This window comes from Anolis sagrei, chromosome 1 (assembly GCF_037176765.1).
Source record: "Anolis sagrei isolate rAnoSag1 chromosome 1, rAnoSag1.mat, whole genome shotgun sequence".
Taxonomy (NCBI): domain Eukaryota; kingdom Metazoa; phylum Chordata; class Lepidosauria; order Squamata; family Dactyloidae; genus Anolis; species Anolis sagrei.
Window position 1 is genome coordinate 222,174,186 of NC_090021.1, and position 25,861 is coordinate 222,200,046.

Genomic DNA, 25,861 nt, shown 5'->3' on the forward strand with positions numbered 1-25,861 from the left:
GCAGCAATATTAGTTGTGCTAAAGTGCATCTAGGACTTGGGATGGGGATTCCTAATCTGCGAAGGCACATCGGAACAGCCAAGTTTTTAGGTTCCTTCTGAAAACTGCTAGAGTAGGGGCCTGACGAAGCTCTTTTGGAAGGGCATTCCAAAGTCGGGGGGCCGCCACAGAGAAGGCCCTGTCCCGCGTCCCCACCAAGCGCGCTTGCGACGTAGGTGGGATCACGAGCAGGGCCTCCCCAGATGACCGGAGCGAGCGTGTGGGTTCGTAGATGGAAATGCGGTCACGCAGGTAGGGTGGTCCCAAACCGTTCAGGGCTTTGCAGGTGAGCACCTGCACCTTGAATTGGGCTCGGAAAATAAATGGCAGCCAGTGGAGCTCCTTGAACAAGAGGGTTGACCTCTCTTGATAATGAGCTCCAGTTAGCATCCTGGCTGCTGTCCGCTGGACCAATTGTAGTTTCCGAGCCGTCTTCAAGGGCAGCCCCACGTAGAGCGCATTGCAGGTTTTGTATTGTATTTTGTTTTAATGTGTCAGAGGATCAGTACACATATTTGTATATTTTAATAGCTCACAATGTGTTGTTTTTAATCACTTTTTGCTAGCCCCCATAATAATTAAATAGTAATTTGACATTTGCTTTATTAGCAATTTTCCCTTTTTTGAATTTCTTCTTTTGCAATCTGAGATCAAGATCTTACATCATCAGTTTAGTTAAGAATACTGCATGTTGTTTCCTGGTCTGACCAGTGTAACTGAACATGGAAAAATTACAGATTCATAGCTCTATCTTTTGAATCCATAGTTGCAATAAGGGTGCCTTTAGGGTCACTACCAAGTATTAAATCCTCATTTTCCAGATTTAAAATACCAGTCAGTAATATTACTTCAAGAGCATCTGGCATCACGATCAGGTGGGAATTGGAGCAATGGGTAAAATATCTACCTGGGACTTAAATTTTTTCCCCTTCAGAGATTCCTCCATAATATGTATGCAAGTCTCTTATGATAATTCTTTTGCAGCATAGATCAAATAATTCCCTTCAAATTCCATGGAGTAGGTCCAATCCCAATAAACATATTTAGGGTTTTTATCACACTATTATACATAAACAAAACAAGTGCTGAAACCTACCGTTATTCCCAATTCAATTAGATCCATTGAGTCAAATACAAGCAGTACCCAAGTTGCAAACATGATAAGTTCTGTAGGTTTGTTCTTAAGTTGAATTTGTATGTACATTAGAACAGGTACATTTTAAACTGTAGCTCTAGACATACATATAAGTATAAGCTTTGGATAGCATAGGGAAGGATTAGCACTCCTTGGGTGTTTGTTTTGCTGTCTGTGCCCATCTCCGGTTCGGGTCCTCCCTATCTTCGTGACCACATCCCCCTCCCCCCATGAACTGGCACAGGTTCTAAGATCTGCCGAGGAGGCCCTCCTCATGGTCCTGCCACCGTCTCAAGTGCGGTTGGTGGGGACAACAGAGAGGGCCTTCTCGGTGGTGCTCCCCAGGCTCTGGAATGCCCTCCCCAGGGAGAGTAGGCAAGCCTCCACACTGTCCTTCAAACAAGCTTTCAAAAATGCGTAGTTCCTAGTTTATCTATGAATTTGTTACGCAGCCTTGCACTTTATCCTATGCCCTCATCTCACGATTACAGCTTTGTACTTTTCCCATTCCCTGGTCCTATTGTTTACAGCTTGGCCGTGTTTACATTAGCTATTGCCACTGACGGATGTGCATTGTTTTATTCTGAGTTTTATCTTGTTACATGTTCATATGTTTTATTCAACTTTTTTTTATACTAAGTTGGGGACCTGGTGCCCGGGTTATTTGAGAAAGGAATTGTTTGTTTTTCGAACTTTGGTAATATCAGTTTGGTAATGTATAACACTATTTATTAGGAAAAAGGCAGTCTTTTTGTTTTTTTTATTAATGCTCTCATTACAAAATACATAAGGATGTGGGTGAACTACAGACCCCAGAATCATGGGTCAATCTTTCCCAAACACTGCTATTATTCAAAGTTGGCCATTTTGGTTCTGTGTGCCAAGTTTGGTCCGGATCCATCGTTGGCTGGGTTCACAGTGCTCTCTGGATGTAGGTGAACTACAACTCACATAAATCAAGGTCAGTTCCCCCAAACCTGGTCATGACGGTTCTGCGTGCCAAATGTGGTCCAGGTCCATTATTGAAGGGGGTCACAGTCCTCTGTCTTGATGCAGAGTGAACTACAACTTCCATCCTGTTGAATTAGTCCCCCAAGCCTCTCCAGTCTGTTCAGTTGCAGATTAATTCCTCTGTTTGCTGTGTGCCATAGGAAAGGGTTGGAAAGGGTTAAGGGAGAGTAAATGTGTGGGGTCATACAAATTCCACAAAAGGAACCCTGGGATGCCTGCCTACGGTGGAGGAAACACATCAAATATAGGATGAAATTCTCCCTGAATGAAAGCAGGTGGGCCGTAGAGTTTGGGGATGACATAGGCAGCGTTTCAGCTGCACATGTTCATAGTGCATCTCATTTTTTGTCCCTGTGATATCTGGATTTAGAAAAAATTGGCTTGTTATGGATCCAAGGATCGGTGACAACAATTCAGTTGAGACACCGTTTTCCTGTGATAACTTTTTCAGAAGTGAGTTTTCCTTTCCGAGGAGTAGATTTCCCTCACTTCCTGTCATCTCACCCTGTTCTTAAGTATGAGCAATTTGTAAGTCAGCTTATAACTTAGGGACTGCCTATACTTAGGTCTTTTCTCAGTACTCCATAGAATCGGTACATTCACGCTGATGGAACTAGCCAATATGAATCAGGCACTTTTATTTGTTTCATTTCCCTCCCTTAAACAGTTTCTAAAAGAATAGAAAATCATTGATGTTGTGTACGTTTTAGAAGTGTTTTCTCTTAAACCAGCCTTTAGTGAGATCATGCCTTGAAAGGCTTCCTCTCAGCTTCTTTTGTTGTGTCTTTTCCAACACAATGCTTGCATGAAAATATTGAAATAAGGGCACTCTTTGGCCCCGCTTAATATTTTGGAATCACAGCTTAATCCATAAAGTGGATTAAGCAATGATCCATATCTCTATCCGTTTCTTTGGTGCTAACTTCATCCAATCATACATATGACCAGTTGAAGTATGGGAATCAAATTTTCTCTTGAAAGGGAGCCCCAGATAAAAGGAGAGAATTTTGGATTAATTGGAGCAAATCAGGAAATGGAATTTTACAAAGCGGTCTTATTATGCCGGAATCCAGTTGAGGTCTTAATTTTCCCTTCAGAGGCAATTTGCCATTTTTCTCCATTGCAAGATGGCCTTTTTGCGATGGACAAGAATGGCAAATTGCTTTTGAAGGGAAAATTGAGACATCAACTGGATTCTGGCATAATAAGACTGCTTTGAGTTCAGGGTTGCAGAAGTACAGCTGTGAATGCAGTGCCTTTGTGCATGGTTGTGCACTGTACATTGATGGATATTTACATTGTGCATTGTAGTTTTTCAGTGTGAAATATTGACATTCACTAATGAGGGAGTTTTATGCAACTGATATGTAAATCAAAATCACATCAATGTAGGATATCTGCCCATATGGCAAATCAATGAGGTGTTAGGATGTGAATACTAGGGAAAAGTCCAAACTCATAAAGCATAAGTATTCCAAATGATATAAAGAGTATGTGAAGCCCCCCCCCCCCCACTATAAGATGGTCCTCCCAAAGATGTGTTTGGGTAAACACTTGATTCAACAGGAAAGTGTCAATTGATCATGATGGATACAAATAATCTGATATTGGGCAGTAGTTAAGTTCAAATAACAGGCTCTTGTTTACTGTGAGATCACAATAGGATGTGAAAAACTTCTGTACAAGTAAAATATGAGCAGACCTGAGCTGATTTTTAAAGTCAGAGATGTACCCATAGAGTGATTCTTTGGCTAATTTTGGGATGGTGATTGTGGGAGGCTTTTTTAGGATTAAGTCCAATTGTTGCTTTTTCAACATTTTTCAAGCATTGTATATCATGTAAGAGATAGTTTTTCATGCTGTAAGCTGCAGAAGTTCACATCGCCATTCTGTCTCCCTTTTGGATTTCCTACTCAGCATACTGATGTGTACATTGATATGTAATGCAGTGCCTAATCAGCTATATTCCAGAGCTCTGAATACTGCTAGATATTGACAGCTTGATTGTCAAGTTGAACTCTCCTGGCCTAGAGACCTCATTTTCAGAAGAGTGCTGAAGTTGACCATCTTAATACAGATTCAAGGAAGGAATGTACAGCATAGATTTGTTGTTGAATTGGCTGCTGAAGGAGTTTTATTCATCAGCATTCAAGCAGGCAAATGTTCCTGGGAAAATGTGGCACAAATGAACTCACTCTTGCAGCCCACATCATGAGATAGTTTAATTATGGATTCACTGGCAGTGATTAGGCTTGTGGCTCCATTGTGGTGGCTGATGCTTCTCTTGCATTGTTCCTTAACAGGGTGATGATGACCTCATGACTGTGTGCATTGGCGAAATATTCCTTGAGTTTGTCAATATGCTGCCTGCTTTCCAGACATACTGTCTTCAGCAGTCATCTTCAGTGAACATGCTCAATGCGTTGGAAAAAGAGAAGGAGTTACTCAGGTACGGAAACCCTTAAATTGTGGGTAAATAGATATTTTTAGGAGCTCCTGGAATAGGCAAACGTGTCAAAACAAGCACTTTTTGGGTGGAAGGAAGGAGATTTTGGAGAAACAGCATCAGGTTCCATGGCATTACTGTAGAGGAAAAGGAGTTTCTAGGCTGCACTAACAAGGTTGTAATAATAATCATAATCATCATCATCATCATCATCTTTATTTATACCTGGCCACCATCTCCCCAACGGGGACTCGGGGTGGCTTACATGAGGCCAAGCCCAATCAACAAATTACAGCAAAATAAAACCAAAAACACATGCAACAAACAACAGCATCATAATTACATAAAACATATGAATACATTAACAATGTAAGATTACAATAAACACAGTCACAGTAACAATGGGCGGCTACATGTGTGAGAAAATGATTAAAAACTGATTAAAAATTTATCTTACATGGGTAAGATAAAAGGAGAAGCAGGTTATTTGCAGAGGGGGGCTCATTAAAACAAGAGCTTTCCCACGAAGGGGGGGGGGGGGGTTCACATATACTCCAATGACAAAAACGTTGAGGCTGCAATAGTATGAGGTTGTATACCTACTCACCAAAGGTGCAGCAGAAGAGCCAGGTTTTAAGGTTAATTTTAAAGGTTTCTAGGGTAGGGGCTTTCCTAATCTCTCCAGGTAATGAGTTCCAGAGTCGGGGGGCCACAGAGGAGAAAGCTCTCTCCCTTGTGCTCACGAGGCAACCTTGTGAAACTGGCAGGGGCAAAAGAAGGGCCTTTCCAGAAGATCGGAGGACCCGGGCTGGTTCATGGAGGGAGATACAGTCACAAAGGTAGGCGGGTCCCAAACCATTTAGGGCTTTATAGGTGATAACCTGCACCTTGAATTGGGACCGGAAAATAAATGGCAGCCAGTAACTAATGGTAACTAATCTTACAGCAGAAATGGGCAACATTTTCTTTGGTCAAGGACCACATTCCCTAGCAAGTAGATTGGATGGGGTGTGTCAGTGGTAACCAGGACCAGACCAAAAGTAAATGCCCCCTTTCTCTCTTTTCCTGTCCCTCCTTTTCTCTTGATACCAACCTCTTTTATTTCCTCCTTTCCACTCAGTAGGCTACCAGGGAAGGGATAGGTAACTCTTGTAAAGGCTTTAAGCTTTCAGAGGGGCACGGCAGCCCTTAGACCAGACCTGCCCAATCTGTAGCCCTTCAGGTGTTTTGGACTTCAGCTCTCAAAATTCTTGATCATTGGACAAGCTGACTATCGCTTCTAGGAGTTGAAGCCTCAAACCCCTGGAGGGCCACAGGTTATACAGGTCTGTCTTAAACCATAGATTGCACATCTCTCCTTTATACAATGGGGTTGAGTCACTTATCAAACACTTTACGGCTACTTGAGTTGTTGTCACTAAGTTGAACATTGCCGAGTTTCCTAACCATTATAGAAAGAGGATGCCCATGTGTCCTCACCCATCAAACCTCTGTTGAACAGACCTAGCATTTCATTTCAGCTCAGATCCAATGGCCAAGTTTTGAAGGGAGATAAATGGATGCCTAACATGAAATTATGATACTCTAAGCCACTGATCAAAGTACCTGAGATGCTCCTACTTACACTGTTATAAAGATACTGTCTTTGTCAAGGAGAAATATTAGTTTAAGTAATTATGGGGATTTAGTATGTTCTCTTAGAAATATACATTGTAGTCCAGCTGCATGGTACCAGCTTCCTTTCTTCATTTGTTTGCATAGATGTATGTTTCTCTCACATCCCTCTATGTCTTTTTGGGAAGACTGTGGAGATTGGGAGTCCCTTCACAGCATCCAATGCCTCCCTTCTTATCATACAGTAGCCTTTGAAGCCCCCTCCTCCCACCATGCCATGTCTTATACAGTGTGAGCAGGAGAAACATCAGTTTATGTTCCCATAACCATAGACAAAATATTACTGCAGCAGAGAGACCCCCAGAGCATACTAGGAAATTTCAAAGGTTTCAAAGATCATGTGGTAAGTTCAGAGTGGGATATATATGTTGGCCCAGGATGCCTATTATTATTATTATTATTATTATTATTATTATTATTATCTTTATTTGTACCCCGCTAGCATCTCCCGAAGGACTCGATGCGGCTTACAAAGGCCAAGGCCTCAACACAACACAAACAATATAACACCAAACGCAAATTAAAAACAGTTAAAGCAATATTAAAACAACATGTAATAAACAATACATCAGGACATAATAAAACTGGGCCAGGCCAGAGTAGTGGGTACAAGATTAAAAGTGCTGATGTGGCAGGAGGTATACAAGGATTATGGGGCAAGTGCAGAGTGTGGTGTGCAGTAATCTATTTCTACTAAAGTGCTTTGAGGACTTGTTAATGGACATTCCTAATCTGGAAAGGCACATCGGAACAGCCAGGTCTTCAAGTTCTTTCTGAAGACTGCCAATGTAGGGGCCTGTCTAAGATCTTTAGGGAGGGTGTTCCAGAGTCGGGGGGCCACCACAGAAAAAGCCCTGTCTCGTGTCCCCACCAGACGTGCTTGTGACACAGGTGGAACCACGAGCAGGGCCTCACCAGATGACCGAAGTGAACGTGTGGGTTCATAGATGGAGATGCGGTCACGCAGGTAGGCAGGTCCCAAACCGTTTAGGGCTTTGTAGGTGAGCACCTGCACCTTGAATTGGGCTCGGAAGATAAATGGCAGCCAGTGGAGCTCCCTGAACAGGAGGGTTGACCTCTCTCTATAAGGGGCCCCAGTCAACATCCTGGCTGCTGCCCGTTGGACCAGTTGGAATTTCCGAGCCGTTTTCAAGGGCAGCCCCACGTAGAGCGCATTGCAATAATCCAATCTAGAGGTGACCAAGGCATGGACCACCCCGGCCAGATCAGCCTTCGCGAGGTACGGTCGCAGTTGGCGCACGAGTCTCAATTGTGCAAAAGCCCTCCCGGACACCGCCGACGGCTGAGCCTCAAGCGTGAGCGATGAATCCAGGAGGACTCCCAAACTGCGGACCTGTGCTTTCAAGGGGCGTGTAACCCCGTCCAACAGAGGTTGCCACCCTATACCCCGATCCGGTTTACGATCGACCAGGAGGACCTCTGTCTTGTCGGGATTGATCTTCAGCTTGTTCTTTCTCATCCAGACAGACACAGCGGCCAAGCACTTGTCCAGCACCCGAGAGGCCTCCTTGGAATTAGGTGGAAAAGAGTAGTAGAGTTGTGCGTCATCTGCGTAGAGATGGCACCCAACTCCAAAACTCCGGATGACCTCCCAGCGGTTTCATGTAGATGTTAAAAAGCATGGGAGACAGAATAGAGCCTTGCAGGACCCCACAGGTCAAAGCCCAGGGGTCCGAGCAGGCGTCTCCCAGCTTCACCATCTGGGTTCGTCCCTCCAGGAAGGACCGGAGTCACGACAAAACAGTGCCCCCAAGACCCATCCCAGAGAGTCGACCCAGAAGGATACCATGGTCGATGGTATCGAAAGCCGCCGAGATGTCCAAGAGAACCAACAGAGTCACACTCCCCCTGTCTAGCTCTCTACGGAGGTCGTCCACCAAGGCGACCAAGGCTGTCTCGGTGCCGTGACCAGGCCTGAAACCAGACTGTGACTGATCTAGGTAATTGATGTCATCCAGAAAGCCCTGGAGCTGAACAGCGACCACCCGCTCCAGCACCTTACCCAAAAAAGGGAGGTTGGAGATCGGTCTGTAATTGCTCAGCACCGTGGAGTCAAGGGAAACCTTTTTGAGGAGTGGCCGAACCACTGCCTGTTTCAAATTAGATGGAAAAATCCCTTGCTCCAACGAAGCCTTAATGAACAACACAAACCAATCAACCAACCCCTCCCTGGCCGATTTAATCAGCCAAGATTGGCAAGGGTCTAGAGCCAAAGTGGTCGCCCTCACAGCCCCCAGGACCTCCTCCACGGTCTCGGGAAGAACAAACCTAAAAGAATCCCACAAAATTGGACAAACAGATGTCTCAATCACCTCATCCGGTACTGCAATGAAATTGGAGTCGAGCTCGAGGCGTATCTGAGCAACTTTGCCTGCAAAATGGTGTGCGAACTCGCGACACCGAGTTGCTGGGTCGTCGAAGGTCTCCTCCACCACAGGTGGGTGAAGGAGTTCCCCGACAACCCGAAACAGCTCCGATGATCTATTTGCTGCAGACGCTATACGGGTGGTCGTGAAAGATTCCCTGGCCACCCGTATAGCCACGGAATATGCCCTAAGGGAGGCTTTAGCCCGTGCTTGGTCAGACACGTCCCGAGAACTCCTCCAAATGCGCTCTAGCCCCCTTCTCGTGCGCTTCATCACAGCCAGCTCCCTAGTGAACCAGGGCAACGGTCTGTCACGGCGCAACGTGATGGGGCGTTCGGGAGCGATCGTATCTATCGCCCTGGTCATCTCCCTGTTGTAGAGATCAACCAGGGCGTCGACAGAATCGCCAGGCTCCATGGCAGTAAGAACCCCAAGATTCCTCAGGAATCCATCCGGATCCATCAGTCTCCTGGGGCGGACCATCTTAATCTGTCCTCCACCCCTGCGGAGGTTGAGGGTCGCAAAGAGTCTGAAGCTGACCAGATAATGATCAGACCATGACATAGGAAGGATGTTTTGGTCTTCCACTCTGATCATTTCACTGTCCGCTACAAAAACCAGGTCAAGAGTGTGATCAGCCTGATGGGTGGGTCCAGATATAATTTGTGACAGCCCCATGGTCGTCATGGCGGCCATGAAGTCCTGAGCTGCACCAGTCAAGGAGGTCTCGGCGTGAATGTTAAAATCTCCCAGCACAACTAAACGTTGGGAGACCAGGGCCAAATTGGAGACCACCTCTGCTAGCTCAGACAGGGAGACGGCTGGGTCACAGGGTGGGCAGTACACCAGCAGAAACCCCACACTGTCACGGTTCCCCACCTTCAGGTGGACGCACTCAAACCCTGATGTTTGCGGAACAGCGCATCTGACCACGGCGATGGATTGCCGGAAGACTACTGAGATCCCTCCCCCCGCCCCCCCAGCCTGGCCTGCTGATGCACTCCGAAGCCCGGTGGGCACAACTGAGTAAGATTTACTCCCCCCAGCTCATCCAACCATCTAACCCTGTCCTATGCTATCAATCTCCTATGCAAAATCCTATTTATTCTCTCTACCTCCTGTCACAATCAACACAACACATACACAACATATAACATACAGCCAGCTATACTACCACAAACAGCTAATCAGAAAAGAGGGAAAGAGACATCAAAATAAAAATAGAAAATAAAAATAAAGAGATAGATCAAGATGGCGCAGTGCTAAAAGATTGTTGGCTCTACACTGCGGCACTGATCTAATTCTCTCTCGCCGGTGTCGCGGGGGGGGGGGGGAATCCAGGTGGCGTCGGCGCCGATACGCACTGCGGCGGTGGGGCCTAGCAGGCCCGATGTCATTCCTACCGCTGATGGGAGCCTTCGCCCTCTCTCTCCCTCCCCGGATGTAATGGGGAGGGGGCCAGATGATGTTGGCGCCGACGCGCTACAGCGGTGAGGCTTAGCAGGCCCGATCTTCGGCGCCGGAGCAAAAGCAGCAGAGGCCTTGGGGGGGGGGGGGCAGATGGCATTGGCTCCGAGGCGCGTCGCACCGGCGTCCACCCTAAGGGTCGTCACTGCAGCACGGGAGGCCTACTTCTCCTCTCTTCCTTCCTCTCTTCCTTCCTATGAAACTGATGCAGTGAACTCCTATAAAACTGTAAAATAAATAAACGAAATAATCTCTCAAAGGATGAGTTTGGGGGGGGGGGATGTCTACACCCAGTACTGGCTATTATAGATTCAGTGATAAGACACGTAGCTACCTAGCCTATATGTTCTGCTTTCTCATTTTCCCATGACTCTTTTTACTGAAAAGGTTCTTTCTGAAATTCCTGCAGGATATTCCTCAATGTTTCACAAAACGACAACACAGCCCTCCGACGAATGAATCTGCGATCCTTTCTCATGGCTCCATTGCAGAGAGTTACTAAATACCCGCTTCTGCTGAGCCGCATCATCAAAGCCACCATTGAGTACCACCCAGATCATAGCAGCCTGAGGGAGGCAAAGAGCCGCATCGAGTCTCACCTGGAGCACATCAACATGAAAACCAAGCAGGAAGGGAACTCCTGGACTCTCCGTTCCTTCCGCCAGGACAGCAAGAAGAACAGGGAAGTCATTAACATTGAGATGAGGGAAACTGCTATCAAAACTGTGGGCTGGCTGAGGGAAGAAACCCGTTTTGTTATGGAAGGGCCCCTACAGCTTGCCCAGCCACCTGATGGGCAGTGGGTGAAAAAGGGCAGCAAGACTCTGAAGTTCCAGAACATGCAAGTGCTCCTCATGGTCAACATCCGGCGTGTGTCCGAGTCCAGTTTTGAACCTGGGGAGCCAGGGCTTGTGAAAGACGCAGTATTGGTACTTATTAGGGACAAAAACAATGGCAAGTTTAGTCTGCTCAGGGAGCCCCTGAGACTGAGTAATTGTGTGGTTTCTGTGGATCCCGACTGCGATGACACCTTTGAACTTCTGGAGATCAGACGGGAATCCTTTGTGTTCCGAGACAGTGACAAGACACGGACTCACCACTGGTTCAGGCAGATACGGAGGTACTCCCGGGAGCTGGGCTCCTGGAAGAAACGGCGCAACGCCTTGCCCAACATCATGATAACTGCATCCCACAACAGGTCTTGAAACAATCCTGGCTGTGTGGTGATTCAGCTAAGCTCAGAAATTCCACTAGACCCGCTTTCAGTGGGAAAGCACAAAGGATGTTCTTCACCTGGCCAAATAGCACTAGAGCTACCTATGATGACTTCTTTTTCTACTAAGAGACTTTATAACAAATACTATTTAAAAAAAACAGTGTTTCTCAAATCCTAGGAAAATTGTGTCCCATTTTAAACCAACCTAGAAACCTCACTGGGTATACCTCCTGGGTCCTACACTTTTATGCCACTTTGCCTCCTGCTCTATGGGCCCTGATTTGTTTCCTTCTTTAGGCAATACAGTTGATCCACTTCACACCTTTCCTCTTTTTAAATAGCATCAGGTCCCCAACTCTACACCATGTGTAGCTTAAGGTGACCCACAACAACTGCAAGCATACAATTCTACTTCTCCTTTTCAGAAAACCCATGGAGATCAAAACTCATTATGGAAAATACAGCTTATAGGGTTGCTACTAATAAGACATATAAAACCCTGCCACTTTTTTGAGTTCTTTCCATAGGCCTACATTGCCCCGTTTTGAGAAACACTGTCTGAAGGGTTGATAAGAAGTTGCCATCGTGAGAGGAGGCTGGTAGCCATCTGGTTATTTGCAGTGATTTAGTGCTTTGATAGCAAGAAGTACTGTTAGGTTGAAAACTACCTGTTAATTGTTGAATGGAGGTTATGAACAAGGGCCCTTGCACGGACTCTAGGAATGCTCTGGGCAACCACCCTAAGGAGCAGTCTTGATTCTGGGCAGTGGAAATCTTTTGCACATTTTGTAAATAGGCAAAACAGAAAAGACAAGGAAATGTTGTCTGTTTGGGGGCAAAGAGGGATTTAGTGTTTGAAGACTTGCTCAAGGGTGGGGGGGCAGGCCCTTTGGAATTGTGGCCTACTTGGGAGAAGTTTCTCTATGGCAATTGGGGTTATTGGCAACAGATCATGTGGAGCAGGTCTCTAGAAAAAATGAGCTAATATTGTTAATGTTATGGGGGTAAGATAATGACTGTGAGGTGTTTGACACTGCATGATTGTGATGGGAAAGGAATCTAACCATTTATGATAGAGGTTTCATTGTATGTATATTATAACAGCATTAGGCAACATCCAGGTCAATTTTAGAGCAGTATTAACCCAGTTAAGGAGAATAGTTAAACAGTATAATTATCTTCATTTCAGCTTGCTCTCCCAGAAGTATTCCCTTTAATAATTGTTTTGATTCTCCTTCTTAAAAAACTTACCACTTCTGTCCGCAAGTAGATGAAGGTTTACTGAGTTTTATTTTGCATTGATTGCATGTAAACTGAACATGTGACATGTAAGCTGAAAGGAAAGCCAAAATATAATCCTAGTTCGCCCATAAACATTCCAGAATAGCTATAGATTTCTGTGGCTAAGCAATACTCTCTCCCTTTAAGGATCACTGGATTTGTTTGTAAGTAGTTAAAAATCCATTGTAGAAACCCAAGGAATCTGAGACATCAGAAATAGTGCTGACCTGTACTTGTTAACAAAAGCTAAATTACCTCTTCTGAGTTGTGATTATTTAAATGATGTAATCTAGTGTATTTCAAAATTTTAATGAATATGTTATACTGTAGAAAACATAAAATGTTTTAATAATTATGTTTCATTGAGATTTAAGTGACCTTCCACTTCCTTTAAAAATTAATATATGATACTATGGAAAAAGGGAACAAAATCTCTGCATCTTTTCCTGTTCTATGGCCAACTTACATCAAGGTGTGGTACACTTTAAGCTCTTAGCTATTTTTAAAATATTTTCAGAATCTAGAATTAGATCATATTTCCAGAACAGCCTTACTGAGATTTATGGTTCCCCTTCTTTCACTACTGTCTACTCCAGTGGCTCTCAATCAGTGGGTCCCCAGCTGTTTTGGCCTTTCAACTCCCAGAAATCCCAGCTGGTTTAGCAACTGTTACGATTTCTGGGAGTTGAAAGTCAAAACATCTGGGCACCCACAGGTTAAAAACCACTGGTCTACTCTAAATGAGAGCAAGGCTATAGCGAACCCATTGGCTTCCATTAAATTGCAGTATTCTGGAGCAAGGAGCTTTTGTCAACAAGAAAGTATTTGTCCACACGACCTCTTCTTCGTGGCTTACAAAAAATAGGAATATTCGTTCTTCCAAAGGACTGAAAGAGAGGATGTTTTTCCCTCTACTTCTATTTTATCTTCACAACCAGCCAAAGAGGTAAGTCTGAGAGGGTAGCTCCCTAGTTACTTGGTCCTAAATTATTTTAGTCCTGAGTAGTCCCGTTCAGTCCGTAATATTTATCTATGTATTGACTCATCAAAGACTGAATAGGTATACTCCAGTTGGCATTAACCAACAGGGTGCCAACTATGCTGTTTGTGTCTGAGCATTCCATGATTGCCTCCATCGTAATGTAGCATTTTAACTGCTACATCACCTAGCAAGTACACAAGAAGTGTATGGAGAGTTTGCTTATGGCCAGCAAAGGTCTTGCCTGGTCTAAAATGTATTTAGTGGGACTTACTTATTTAGGCGATCCCTCATAGTTCGAGGATAATGGCCCTCAATTTAGTGGGAATACATGAGTACAGATTAATGGATTATTTTATCTTGCCATGTGCCTGAATAAAAAAGGGCACATTTTACTAGAATATGTTATCTAGTGCTTAGGAATACTCAAAAGTGCTTCACCTTTACCTTCCTCCGAAATACATCTTACATGCTAAACTATATTTCAGAGAAAGATAAGTCCAAGTACTCACCAGAACTACTACTTAGCTTACAAGAACAGACAGGATCTGGTGCCTTCAGGTTATTTAGGCCTCAGTTTCACTCTAGAATGATATACCAATTTATTGGACCTAATTCTGTGTTATTTGCAATGCCAACAAATCACACAATTTGAACAGTGTTTTTCTTTTATTTATCCACATTTACAAAGAAGTATTTTCTTCTCAGTGAATGTTTTTTAGAAAACGTAACCAGAACAAGGCAAAGGTTTACAAAGATACTTACAGCCACTAATTATCATAAAATACAAAGATTTTCTGGAATTCTTTGGACGCAATCTTTAGCAAAAGAAACTTTTAAGACAAGGGGAGAAAACTATCTGATGAGTGTACAACATAAAAGATGCTCTGGCAGAACAAGACTGTGCTACAGAAACCAATTCCACACAAATGAAATTCACAAAATGGATGTTATACGCCCATACACTGGATGCACAGGGGGAAACCCACTACACTTTGTATCTGTGCCTTATATACCATACATGAAAGCTGTGATGTTTTGTACACTTGCTTGGAAAGAAGTGGAGAAAAGGTTTTCTAAGTGTATTCAGGATTAACACTAAAAGTAGCCACTTTCCTCTTGATAAGGCCCACACTTTTCTCTGATGCTTAATCTATCTAGATCTTAAAAAAACATACAATGGAAAGTAAAAGAGATATGAAACAGGCCACTTAAAACCAAAAGAATCTCTAAGAAGAATACTATCCATCTTCTGTAGCTACTGGCCTCAGTGAATCTCCAATTCCTTCTGCCCTCCAACCATCACCTAAATATAGTCTAAGATTTGCATCTTTAATTGGGATATAAATGTATGTTGAATGCCAACAAGCAACTATTCAAGTTCCACTTCCCAGATCTAAAATACAAAGATAGCCATGTAGTATATGGTAACTGAAAATATGAGTTCCCAACAATATGTCTATCGAACTGATTATTCCCAGTCTGAACTCTTACTTTTAATAATAGAACCAGTCTGACTTACTGAAAGAAGAAGAAAGTTAAGCATTTAGGACCAGGTTTTAAATGTTATTTACATAGTAGCTGCAGCCAAGTGCGGCATTTTGATGTGATTATAGTATACTAAACACAAATAATAAATTTCCATGGAGATTCTGAAAGATTGGACTCAGCAGGGCAAGAAAAAAAAGAAAACCCGTTGCAAAATAACTAGCACGCTAGGTCCACTGAACAGCAAAGGGGCTGCTCACACCATGTGGGCACACAGATCCCACCAGGTAGGCATTCACAAAATGGTTTTTTAGTGCTTTTGGTCAGGCATACTAAACATTCAGTTGGGAACACAGTGATTTGCAGCATGTGATTTCTCTAAACTAGTACGAGGGCCCTCAGTTCAACCTCCTCCTTTATGGGCCGCAAGTCTGAGGTATTGACCGATTCAGTCCCACAAACCCCTCTTCTATTTCTCCCCACTTGCAGCCTCTTTGTTCAGCCCTCTGATTGACAAGTCATAAACCACCTCCTCAATCTTTTTAACATCGTATTTGAGACCATCATAGCGCTTCCTTAAGGAGTCATTCTTCAAATTCAGAAGGCGAAATCCAGAGTCTAATTCATTGATGAATGCAGAGATACGGAGCGGACGAGAATAGTCTCCAGCCGTGACACTGTTGACTGCCAGCCTAGACTATGGGATAAAACAGAATTGGACATCCAAAGTAGTCGTGCAAAAGCCAGGAAAGGCCTACATGCTTCACTGGAGTCCCTCAATAATATTCATACTTCAACTGTATACTATCTCCCATTCAGATTTTTACTGATTTTAAAACAACGAAACAATGGGGATGTGTTCTCTTCTGCATAGGAATTCCATTCACATGAATGTGTCCTGCTGCTGGACTTCTAATATTTGATAGCTTTAGTATACTCGGGAATTGATGTTTTGTCTCTCTCGTAGTAAGTCTATAGTTTTTTGTGCTTTTTTGTCTTATCATCTGGTGATATATTAAGTAGGGCTGATGGGAATTGCAAATCAACAACATTGGACAACTACACATTCCTCACGCCTTTGTTGAGAGCATCTTCAGTGAAAGTCCACTCCTAAGAACCTTTACCTTTAATACCACTAACTCTAAAATTCTGGCTTTGCAAAAGTAGAAAAGATAAACTCCCAGCTTCAAAAAAGATTATTTATTTAGATATGTCTATGCATTAACCCTATTGTCTTTGGGTCAGTTTATTACACTGGCCAACACACAATTTGGTGCACCAAATGTGAGGCCTGTTTCTGACTGCTGATTCTAAAAATGGCACCAGTTTTCCTCTATCAGTTCTAGTTTTTGAGATACCGAACATATATGATATACTAGTTTGCAATTGCTTGTATGTTGCAAATCATGCTAACTATAACAAAGAAACTAGAACTGATGCCATCTAGTCAATGTACTTTTCTCAATCAGCTCCTCAAATAACCCTAGGAACCAATAACCCTAAAAACCAAGCCACCAAGAACTTGTTTTGTTGGGATGTGTTATTATCAGGTTATGAACTGTGGAGTCTTCCAAATGTTGGACTTCCAATTCCTACCAGTTTAACAACATCTGGAAGGCCACACAGTGCCCACCCTGCTTTACAATATTCTTTACTTACCAACTCGCTAGCAAGAGTCAGCACTCCTGAGAGGTAATCCTCAATATCCAAATGAAAACCTTTCTCTCTGTCAGCTTCAACTGCAAAATAAAAGAGCCAATTGGAACTCAACTCCAGTTAGCAGTAGTAACAAATCAAAAACCAGAAAACACTGAAAATGCAAAATCTTTATCCTAGTTGCCTTAGTTATCTCAGCTACAAAACTAAGAGTGCCACTGCCCAGTGGCAGATCACACTGGCAAGCAAGGCCCCCCCAGATTTCACCCCAACATTTTATAGAATCATAAAGTTGGAAGAGACCTTGTGGGCCATCCAGTCCAACCCCCCTGCCAAGAAGCAGGAAAATCACATTCAGATAATAAGGCTGGAAAGAAGACCATGGAAAGTTGCCACCATTCAGAGTAGAACTTCCTGGAGTATGAAAAAAACTTACTAGGGAATATGGCTCATTAAGTGTTATGTGAGCTCTTCTGGGTATAGATGTAAACAATTGTGGTGTAAAAATGAACCTAATTTCTTAGTTGAAGTGGAAGTGTTTTGATATCCTACTCTTGTGTACATTTTATAAAATTTTCTATACACAGAAGTCATACTTCATCATTAAAACAGAAAAGCTATTACTTACTTCCAAGTATTTCTGCGACAGCTTCCCGAGTTACTAAGGTTTCTGTCTCCAAGTAGACTACAAACGCTGCTAAGAATACCAGACGTTGCAACACAAATCTCCAGTGCTCATGAAATCTGCAAAGACAGACACTTTTCTCTTACACACATTTGAATGCGATGGGATTATTTTTACATAGCAGGGTTAAGGCAGCAAACAAAAAACACACATAAAGTTTGGATCATTCTGTAACTACAACATCAAGAATTAAGCATATAAATAATCTGTTTTCTGTCCTTTTAACCAAGATGCATGCATGCATGCATGCATGCATGAGAGTGACCAGCTCTTGCTGCCTTCACAGCCAAGAATTTAGTTCTACCTTTCCCATTTCATTTCTAGCAAATGACTCACTATGCATTATCTAGTCTGATCAAAAAGCATTAGCACCGATCGGGAAAAAAATCTAGTTCTCCACGGTTCCCTGTGCAATTGAAATAAAAATACTCTGTCACTGATATGCCTAAATTTAGTGTCTCTGCTAATTGTTTAGATTTTAGCTCTCTGCCACATAAATTATTATTTCTTAGACTTGTGAGTTCCATCTAGATTCTGCAATGCTAGCATGGAGATAATTCAGTGGGCATTTATCATATGAAGAAGTAACTGAGGTTCACAAACCTGTAATATTGCTCTGCAGGGAACTTTATTTTCAGAGAGGCCAGCTGTGTTCTGACTGTGCCAAAATGTTCTCGAGCCTTCTGACATTTCTTTGGTACTGAAATTATTAAAATTGAAAAATAAAGCAGTAATAGTTGGAGAGGGGAGTCAGTATTCTGGTATAAACAAACACACAATCTAATTCAGGCATAGAGCCATGAAAAAGACAGCAAGCAATAACTTACATTAAAGCAGAGCTGGGAATCACACACTCCTCTATATGTTTTTATTTATTCATTATTGATAATTATTTATTTATTTTTGTTGTATAAATTTTTTAAAAAAGAAAAAAAACAAAAACTTACATAAAAGTATTAAAAAGACGCCATCTAATGCAAATCATTTACAAAATATTAATGACTGCGCCATTATCACTTCTTATCAAACCCCTATCCTTCTTACCCCACACCCGTGAAGCTGGATGTTGTAAGACTGCAACTTCCATCATTCTTCATCACTGACTATGCTGTTTATGGCTGCTGGAAGCTGCAGTCCCACAAACACACACACCTGACAGATCTGACAGATAGAATTTATATGCGATGTTCTGCATGAGTCCCACTGAAATCAATGAACAAGTTGGTATTTAAGAATCTGGATCCAATTCATGTTTTAGGCTTCTAGAGGTGAGAAAGTTCTACGTTATTTAATCCATTTCTGACTGACGATAAACCAGGAGTGATATCAAACTATTATTATGATAGAACATTAATGAAGGAAGAAAGGAATTTTATTATTATGGTCACAGACTGACAAAGGGTGGATACATCCATGGTTCAGTTCCCTGTATTTCCAATCAAATAAACATAAAACCTGCTTTACTAGAAAAATGCTTAATTTGGATAACATAGAAGCATTTCATGACTCCAACAGGCATCTTTGTTCTCATTTATTTCAACCAGCATAACATGTGTATAAGGGTTATAACCAAAGCCATCTTGACTTACTGTCCTGGAATCCCGAGCCCTGATGGACTCCTTGCAGTACTGTTAGGATTTCCCGGGCAGTTTGCTCCAGGGTTTGAACCACTTTTCTGATCTCCTGCAAAAGGAAACAAAGTCAACACACAGCGACAACTGCCCATCTCTGTTGCATTATAGCCTCTTTTCCCCTCTAGTAAATCCATGCATTAGGAAGTGTTGGAGGGGGTTGCTGTGCTAATCTGCGCCAGGAAACACACACAGACCTGAATCCTGTGGCATCTTAGAAACTAACATATTTACCCTACTTACTCAAATCTAATGCTCACCCTTTTTTGGCTAAATCAAACATATATATGCAAAACAAATTCTGTGTACTTATCTGTAAAATACCTTATTTATTTGAGTCTAAAAGACCTTGCCAAAATGTACATCATACAGTAATCTTAGGCCCTTCCAGGCAGGCCCTATATCTTAGGATCTGATCTCAGGTTTTCAGTTTATCCCAGATTATTTGGCAATGGGGACTCGTATAATCCAGATTAAAGCAGAAAACCTTGGATCGGATCCTGGGATATAGGGCCTGAATGGGAGGGCTCTTAGTGCTGAGGCAAAGAAAACAGGGAAGCTGCTTAAGAAGCACATGGAGCTCCTATGTGAGGGATGTCATCTCTAATTTAATGGCCATGGCCCTATGCTATGTAATCCTGAGATTTGTAGTTTAGTGGGACATCAGCATTCTGAGGAAGAGAAGGCTCAAGGCTTTGTCAAACTACAGCCCCCATGATTTCATAGCATTGAACCAAGGTAGTTAAAGTGGATTCATTCTATAGCATTGATGCATCCCAAGGTTTTCTTTTCTATTGACGGAAGCTTTGGTGCCCAAACACAATAGTTTATAATGAAGGGATTCCAAGCAGGCAACTACTGCAATGCACATCTTTTTTGAGCTTTGGTGCTCTAAATGACAAAGAGAGCACTTTTTGCTGCTGCACATTACATTCAGCAGCAAATCCTTTTTTTTGGTTTCAGGGTTTTGAAAATTGAGCTGCAGATTAGATTTGATGGCACGTTAGACTCCAGTAACTTACCACATAAACTTTAGCAGTTTGACCCAGCAGCCTTAATTCAGGAGCAGTCTTAATTGTTGTCCTTGGTTAAACTGATATATACACAGGTTTGAGTGGAAGATATCTACAGGCCCTTCTAGACAGGCTCTATATCCCAGCACATCAAAGCAGAAAATCCCACAATATCTGCTTTGAGCTGGGGCCCCTTCTACACAGCTAAATAAAACCCCACACTGTCTGCTTCAAACTGGAATATATGGCAGGGTGGATCCAGATAATGCAATTCAAAGCAGATATTGTGGATTGTCTGCCTTGACATTCTGGGTTATATGGCTGTGTGGAAGGGCCTTGAGTTATCCAAGTCCACACTGCCATATATTCCAGTTCAAAGCAGATAACGTGGGATTTTATCCAGTTGTGTGGAAGGGGCCTAAGAAGCAAGAGTTACTGGGTTGTTGTGAGTTTTCCAGGCTGTCTGGTCATGTTCCAAAAGCATGCTCTCCTGACATTTCGCCCATATCTATGGCAGGCATCCTCAGAGGTTGTGAGGTCTCTTGGAAACTAGACAAGTGGGGTTTATATATCTGTGGAATCATGTCCAGGGTGGGAGAAAGAACTCTTGTCTGTTGGAGGCACGTGTGAATGTTGCAATTGGCCACCTTGATTAGCATTAAATGGCCCTGCAGCTTCAATGCCTGGCTGCTTCCTGCCTGGGAGGATCCTTTGTTGGGAGGTATTAGTTGGGAGGTATTAGGCTGCTAAGGGGGAAAAGGAAAGGGCCCGGGGCTGTTAGGAATGGTGGGAGTTGAAGTCCAAAACACCTGGAGGGAGGGCCCAAGTTGGCCCATGCCTGAGACAATACAGAACCAATGCCTTTCTAGTGCCACTGTGTCTGCCTGAGTGGCTCAAGGCTCTGGGATCTAGGCCTCGCCAAAGCCCAGGACTCCACCGCCCGAGGACCCAATGGGACCCGCCACTGGGGCTGGAGGGCAAACAGGAAGGCCTTCTCCTCCTCCTCCTCCTCACCTCGCGGATGTCCTGGTCGGCGGTGAGGACCCCCTGCAAAGTGATGAACATCTGGCTGACGGACATGGCGGGAAAGGCGAGCAGCGGCTCCCGGCTCGGATTCAGAGGAAGGGGTCCTTCGGCGTCGCAGGGCTGCCCCGCTCTCCGCCTGCCGGGAAAAGGAAGCGCCCCGCCCCTTTGGTTCGTCGGGCGCCTGCGGGCCACTTCCGCCCGGGCTTCCTTGCCAGGCTTCTTCCTTTGCTTCCCAGAATACTCAGTAGGGCCCTTTCAAACAGACCCTCTATCCCAGGGCCTTTCCACACAGCTGAATCAAATCCCACATTTTGTGCTTTGAGCTGGGATATATGGCAGTGTGGACTCAGACAACCCAGTTCAAAGCAGATATTGGGATTTTTTGCCTTGGTATTCTGGGTTATATGGTTGTCTGGAAGGGCCCTGGGCTGTATGGCTGTGTGGAAAGTTCCCCTGAATATCAAGGCAGAAAATCCCACAATATCTGCTTTGATATTATTTTATTTATTTATTTATTATTTGATATTATTTTATTCAGCTGTGTGGAAAGGGGACATAAGGCCCTTCCACACTGCCCTATATCCCAGAATATCAAGGTAGAAAATCCCATAATATCTGGTTTGAGCTGGGCTATCTTGAGTCCAGATAATATGGGATTTTCTGCCTTTATATTCTGGGATAGAGGGATGTGTGAATGGGCCCCCAGAATATCAAGGCGGAAAATCCCACAATATCTGCTTTGAACTGCAGTATCTGAGTCCACACTACTATATGTCCCAGTTCAATGTGGGATTGTATTCAGCTGTGTGGAAAGGAGATAGAGGGCCCATCCACACAGCCCTGTATCTCAGAATATGAAGGCAGAAAATCTCTGCTTTGAGCTGGGTTATCTTGAGTCCAGACTCAGATATTGTGGGATTCTCTGCCTTTATATTCTGGGATAGAGGGCTGTGTGGAAGGGCCCCCAGAATCTCAAGGCAGAAAATCCCACAATATCTAGTTTGAACCGCGTTATCTGAGTCCACACTACCATATATCCCAATTCAATGTGGGATTTTACTCAGCTGTGTGGAAAGGGGCCTTACTCTGTTAGAATGAGTGCAGCTTGACTCCACTTAAGTGCCATGGCTCATTCCTAAGGGATCCGTGTAAAACTACAAATCCCACGATGCCATAGCATTCAGCCAGGGCAGGTAGAGTCACTTTAGAGCAGAACTTTTCAGGCTGGGACACATTTTTTTCTAACGCATCACTTCACAACACAGTAATCCAGCATTACTAGATTAAACCAACCCGATAAGAGAGATGGGCACAGGCATCAATTGTATGGGGACACAACATAGCTCATTAAAACCTTTCTCATATATATATGGTAAAGGTTTCCCCTTGACATTAAGTCTAGTTCAGTCCAGCTGGGGAGTGGTGCTCATCTCCATTTCTAAGCCAAAGAGCTGGTGTTGTCCATAGACGTCTCCAAGGTCATGTGGCCAGCATGACTGCATGGAGCGCATATCATAATCATCATTAATTATTGCTTATTTTACACAGATTCAAGTTTCTCACTGTCGTGTGATACACACACTGCAGCTGACACATGAAAGTGTCACAACACACAGGTTGGAAAGCTTTAATTTAGGGTGTAGAGGTGATTTTCTGTGTGTTCCCAAAATCATTGCTTTTCATGCTTTTTAATGAGATGATTAGCTGAGATAGGTAAGGAAAGGGACTCTATCTACTGTGTTGCCCCATTGCCATAATGCAGGAGTTCCCAAACTCTGGTCTTCCAAGTTTTCTGGCTTGCAACTCCCGGCAGCCTCAGCCTGACTTTGGCCAATGGTAAAAGATCCTGGGAGCTGAAGTCCAAAAGGAGAAGAGTTTGGGAACTTGGGGTGAGGGGTATGTATCACTTGATGGTTGTTATCAGTACCTGTTAAACTCTATTAAAACAGGCACGGGCAAACTTCACTCCTCTGGGTGTTTTGGACTTCAACTCCCACAGTTCTTAACAACCAGTAGACTGCTAGGAATTGTGGGAGTTGAAGTTCAAAACACCTGAAGGACTGAAGTTAGCCTGCTAAACCCTGATCTGTTTTGCAAGCCTGCTAATTGCCAGGATCGTTTGTTCAGAGTCTGGCCACAAGGAGGGGACTTTTTCGTCTTTACAAACCAGTTCTCAAAGGCTAGTAACTTTTGTAGGCACATTTACAAGACTGCATAAACTAAGCACACTCAGCAATGCCTAATCCACATCCAGTTATTAGAATTCACCTACAGATCTGTCCACTCTATTATTATAATCATTTTGCAACAAGCGATGTCAGGGAAACTATGTAAATGCTTAGTTTTATCACCACCAGACTTGGGAAACTCCCTTGTGTGTGAAATTACATTTTCTTTTGATGCCTCCTGTTATCACTGCAAGATCTTTGTTTAGTCAGAGATGAAAGGTTTACAAAATCTTACTCATCTGGTAACCATTGCTTGCACCACACTTACTCTCATTTTCTTTCATGCAGAGTGCATTTACACAGTACTATACAGGGATCTCTGCCCTTTAGACCAGGGTTCGAATCTCCACTCAGCCATGAAAGCCCACTGGTTGACCAAGGGGAAGCCACATTTTTTCAGCAGAAAACAACCCGCAATCAAATACCTCCAAGAAAACCCTATGATAGAGTCCACTTTGGATTACCATAAGTCAGAAATTATTTGAAGACACACAACAATAAATGTTAGGGAGGGCTGGCTTGTTTCTGTCATTAAAACTTCCACGGGAGATCAGCAATTCTTTCACCAGAGTATGAAAAAAACTCTTTAAAATATATCTGTGGTATCTATTTTAATTCATACCATCTCTGAAGACAAATTAGTAATATTTCTTATACAACTTAATTTCCAAACAGATTCTCAACAAACAGTGTATCCTGGTAGTTGATATGAAGAAGAAACTGCAAGAGATTGTCTTTTCTGGTTGTCAAACCATGCTATTTTGTGTTATCAGAGGTATCAAGCCCACTAACTTGCGCTCTTTAAAGTTATATGTCTTTTAAAGAGCACAGGTCTCGTAAAGTGTTCTAGTGTAGATTGGTAGATAATTTCCTATAGCCCTCCCTCACGATCCTCCTAATACTGGTCATGCTTAAAAAAGAGCACATGTTTATACTGGGGGGAATTAAACATTTCTGAATGGCATGCTGGCGTGTAGCATGTGGATGTGGGAGCGATGCTGATATTTTATGGGAATTGTTTGCAATGAGAGAAACTGATATTTCCATTCTCTCTGTTTGCTCAAATATGCATTGCCATTCTTCAGAATGTTTCAAAGATTGAGTTGAGCTTTCTAAATAAATGCTAATGGGTGTAATGGAGGTGGCCCCTGAAGAAAGTCCTGTCTACAGGTTGCTCCATTTCCTCCTTTCCCTCCACTGCTCGAAGTGCCATTTTCCACACTTTTACTCCTGATCTAGAGGAGGGAGAGGCATAGACGGCTCCATCAGCTCTAGTTTCTGATACAGAACATATCCATCCAGTAGTTGCCATCTGCTCGCCCACAAAAAAACCCATATTTATTTAATAAGCCTCAGCACTATAAGCCTCAGCATCGTTGTAATAAGCTGGTTAATAAGCCTCAGCACTCGTTACAACGATGTAATGGTGAGGCCATGGACCATATTTTAGTTCGTTCAGACTACTGGTGGTCTATACACCACAGGTTGGGAACCACTGAGCTAAAATATCATTAGATACGAGTCTTTGCTAGAACAGACGGCAACCCTTCCCATTAGGTGTCAGGCGTTTCAGGATGTATTCCACTGTATTATTAGAAACTGTGCCCTTGAGTGTCAAGTAATTGCTTGGGTGAATGTTTGTAGCCTCTTTCTTTAATGTGTTTGTATAGATACATTTTCAGACACCATCACCATTCTAGTTCTCGCAATGTCAAATTGCTTTCTGGGTTGCTCAGGCCTTGACATAAGCCACACTTCTTCCTTTGGCCAATAGCTCTTTGCTGTGTTGTTTTGTCTAATTTAGAACATTAATCTTTCTGGGCACCAATATATCTTTGTCTGGAAGAGATGTTGCATTCTTCTTGCGCTATAAAAACAATGATAATATATTGTGGTAGATCAAGCCAAGCTGTGGAACCAACTTCCAGGCTCAGAAAGGAATTAGTTTGCGGTTGTAGTCTTTTGGCGGCTTGGGTTAAAAATACGCAGATCTTCCCAGCAAGACACATGAGTAGATATCCGGACACTTGATACTTAACCAAACATAGTTTCCATAGCAAATGGACAGACATGCTGTGTCATGACTTATGCTTTATGCTCTGGACCCTTCTGTTTGAACTCTAAGGTAGAAAGCCCTATGCCAAGATTTTAATCCCATGTGTAATTACTGGCAAGTAAGACTCGTAAAGATCAATCAGGTTAATTTATTTCTATGTTTAGGATCAGTGTTAAGTCCAAACATTTAATGTCACAAGGATGTAAGAAAAAGATCTACAGTAAATCCTATGTCTTCTGTTCAATATATAATGATACTTTTAGCAGATATATGACATGTGACAATTATGGCTGTTAGGGTTTCCTCTTATGTTTAATTTTAGGCAAGGCTTCTGTTGGGATTTTTGAATATTTGCTGGGAAAAAAAAATTTCCTGATTGAAATAGTCCTATTTGCAAACTTAAAAGCAACTAGGCAAGTCAACCCCACTTTGTGGCTAGAGCT

The 25,861-nt window shown here is 43.1% G+C and overlaps 2 protein-coding genes across 5 annotated transcripts in view; one reads left to right on the forward strand and one right to left on the reverse strand.

The window, feature by feature from the left end:
* LOC132774421 (intersectin-2-like) overlaps positions 1-14,540 on the forward strand; it is a 108,185-nt gene extending 93,645 nt beyond the window's left edge. For all 4 annotated transcript variants that reach the window (XM_060774524.2, XM_060774541.2, XM_060774550.2 and 1 more), the window contains 2 exons: positions 4,489-4,634; positions 10,569-14,540. In XM_060774524.2, the coding sequence (XP_060630507.2) occupies positions 4,489-4,634; positions 10,569-11,364 (942 nt within the window). In that variant the 3' untranslated portion in view covers positions 11,365-14,540. The remainder of the gene's footprint in view (positions 1-4,488; positions 4,635-10,568) is intronic.
* On the reverse strand, positions 14,286-21,285 carry TSN (translin). The gene is made up of 6 exons (XM_060774563.2): positions 21,123-21,285; positions 19,054-19,147; positions 18,068-18,164; positions 17,408-17,523; positions 16,783-16,862; positions 14,286-15,820 (listed from the first exon to the last, which is right to left on the reverse strand). Exons 1-6 carry the CDS (start codon positions 21,186-21,188, stop codon positions 15,593-15,595), a joined length of 681 nt encoding a protein of 226 aa, XP_060630546.1. The 5' UTR covers positions 21,189-21,285; the 3' UTR covers positions 14,286-15,592.
* Positions 21,286-25,861: the final 4,576 nt, after the last annotated feature.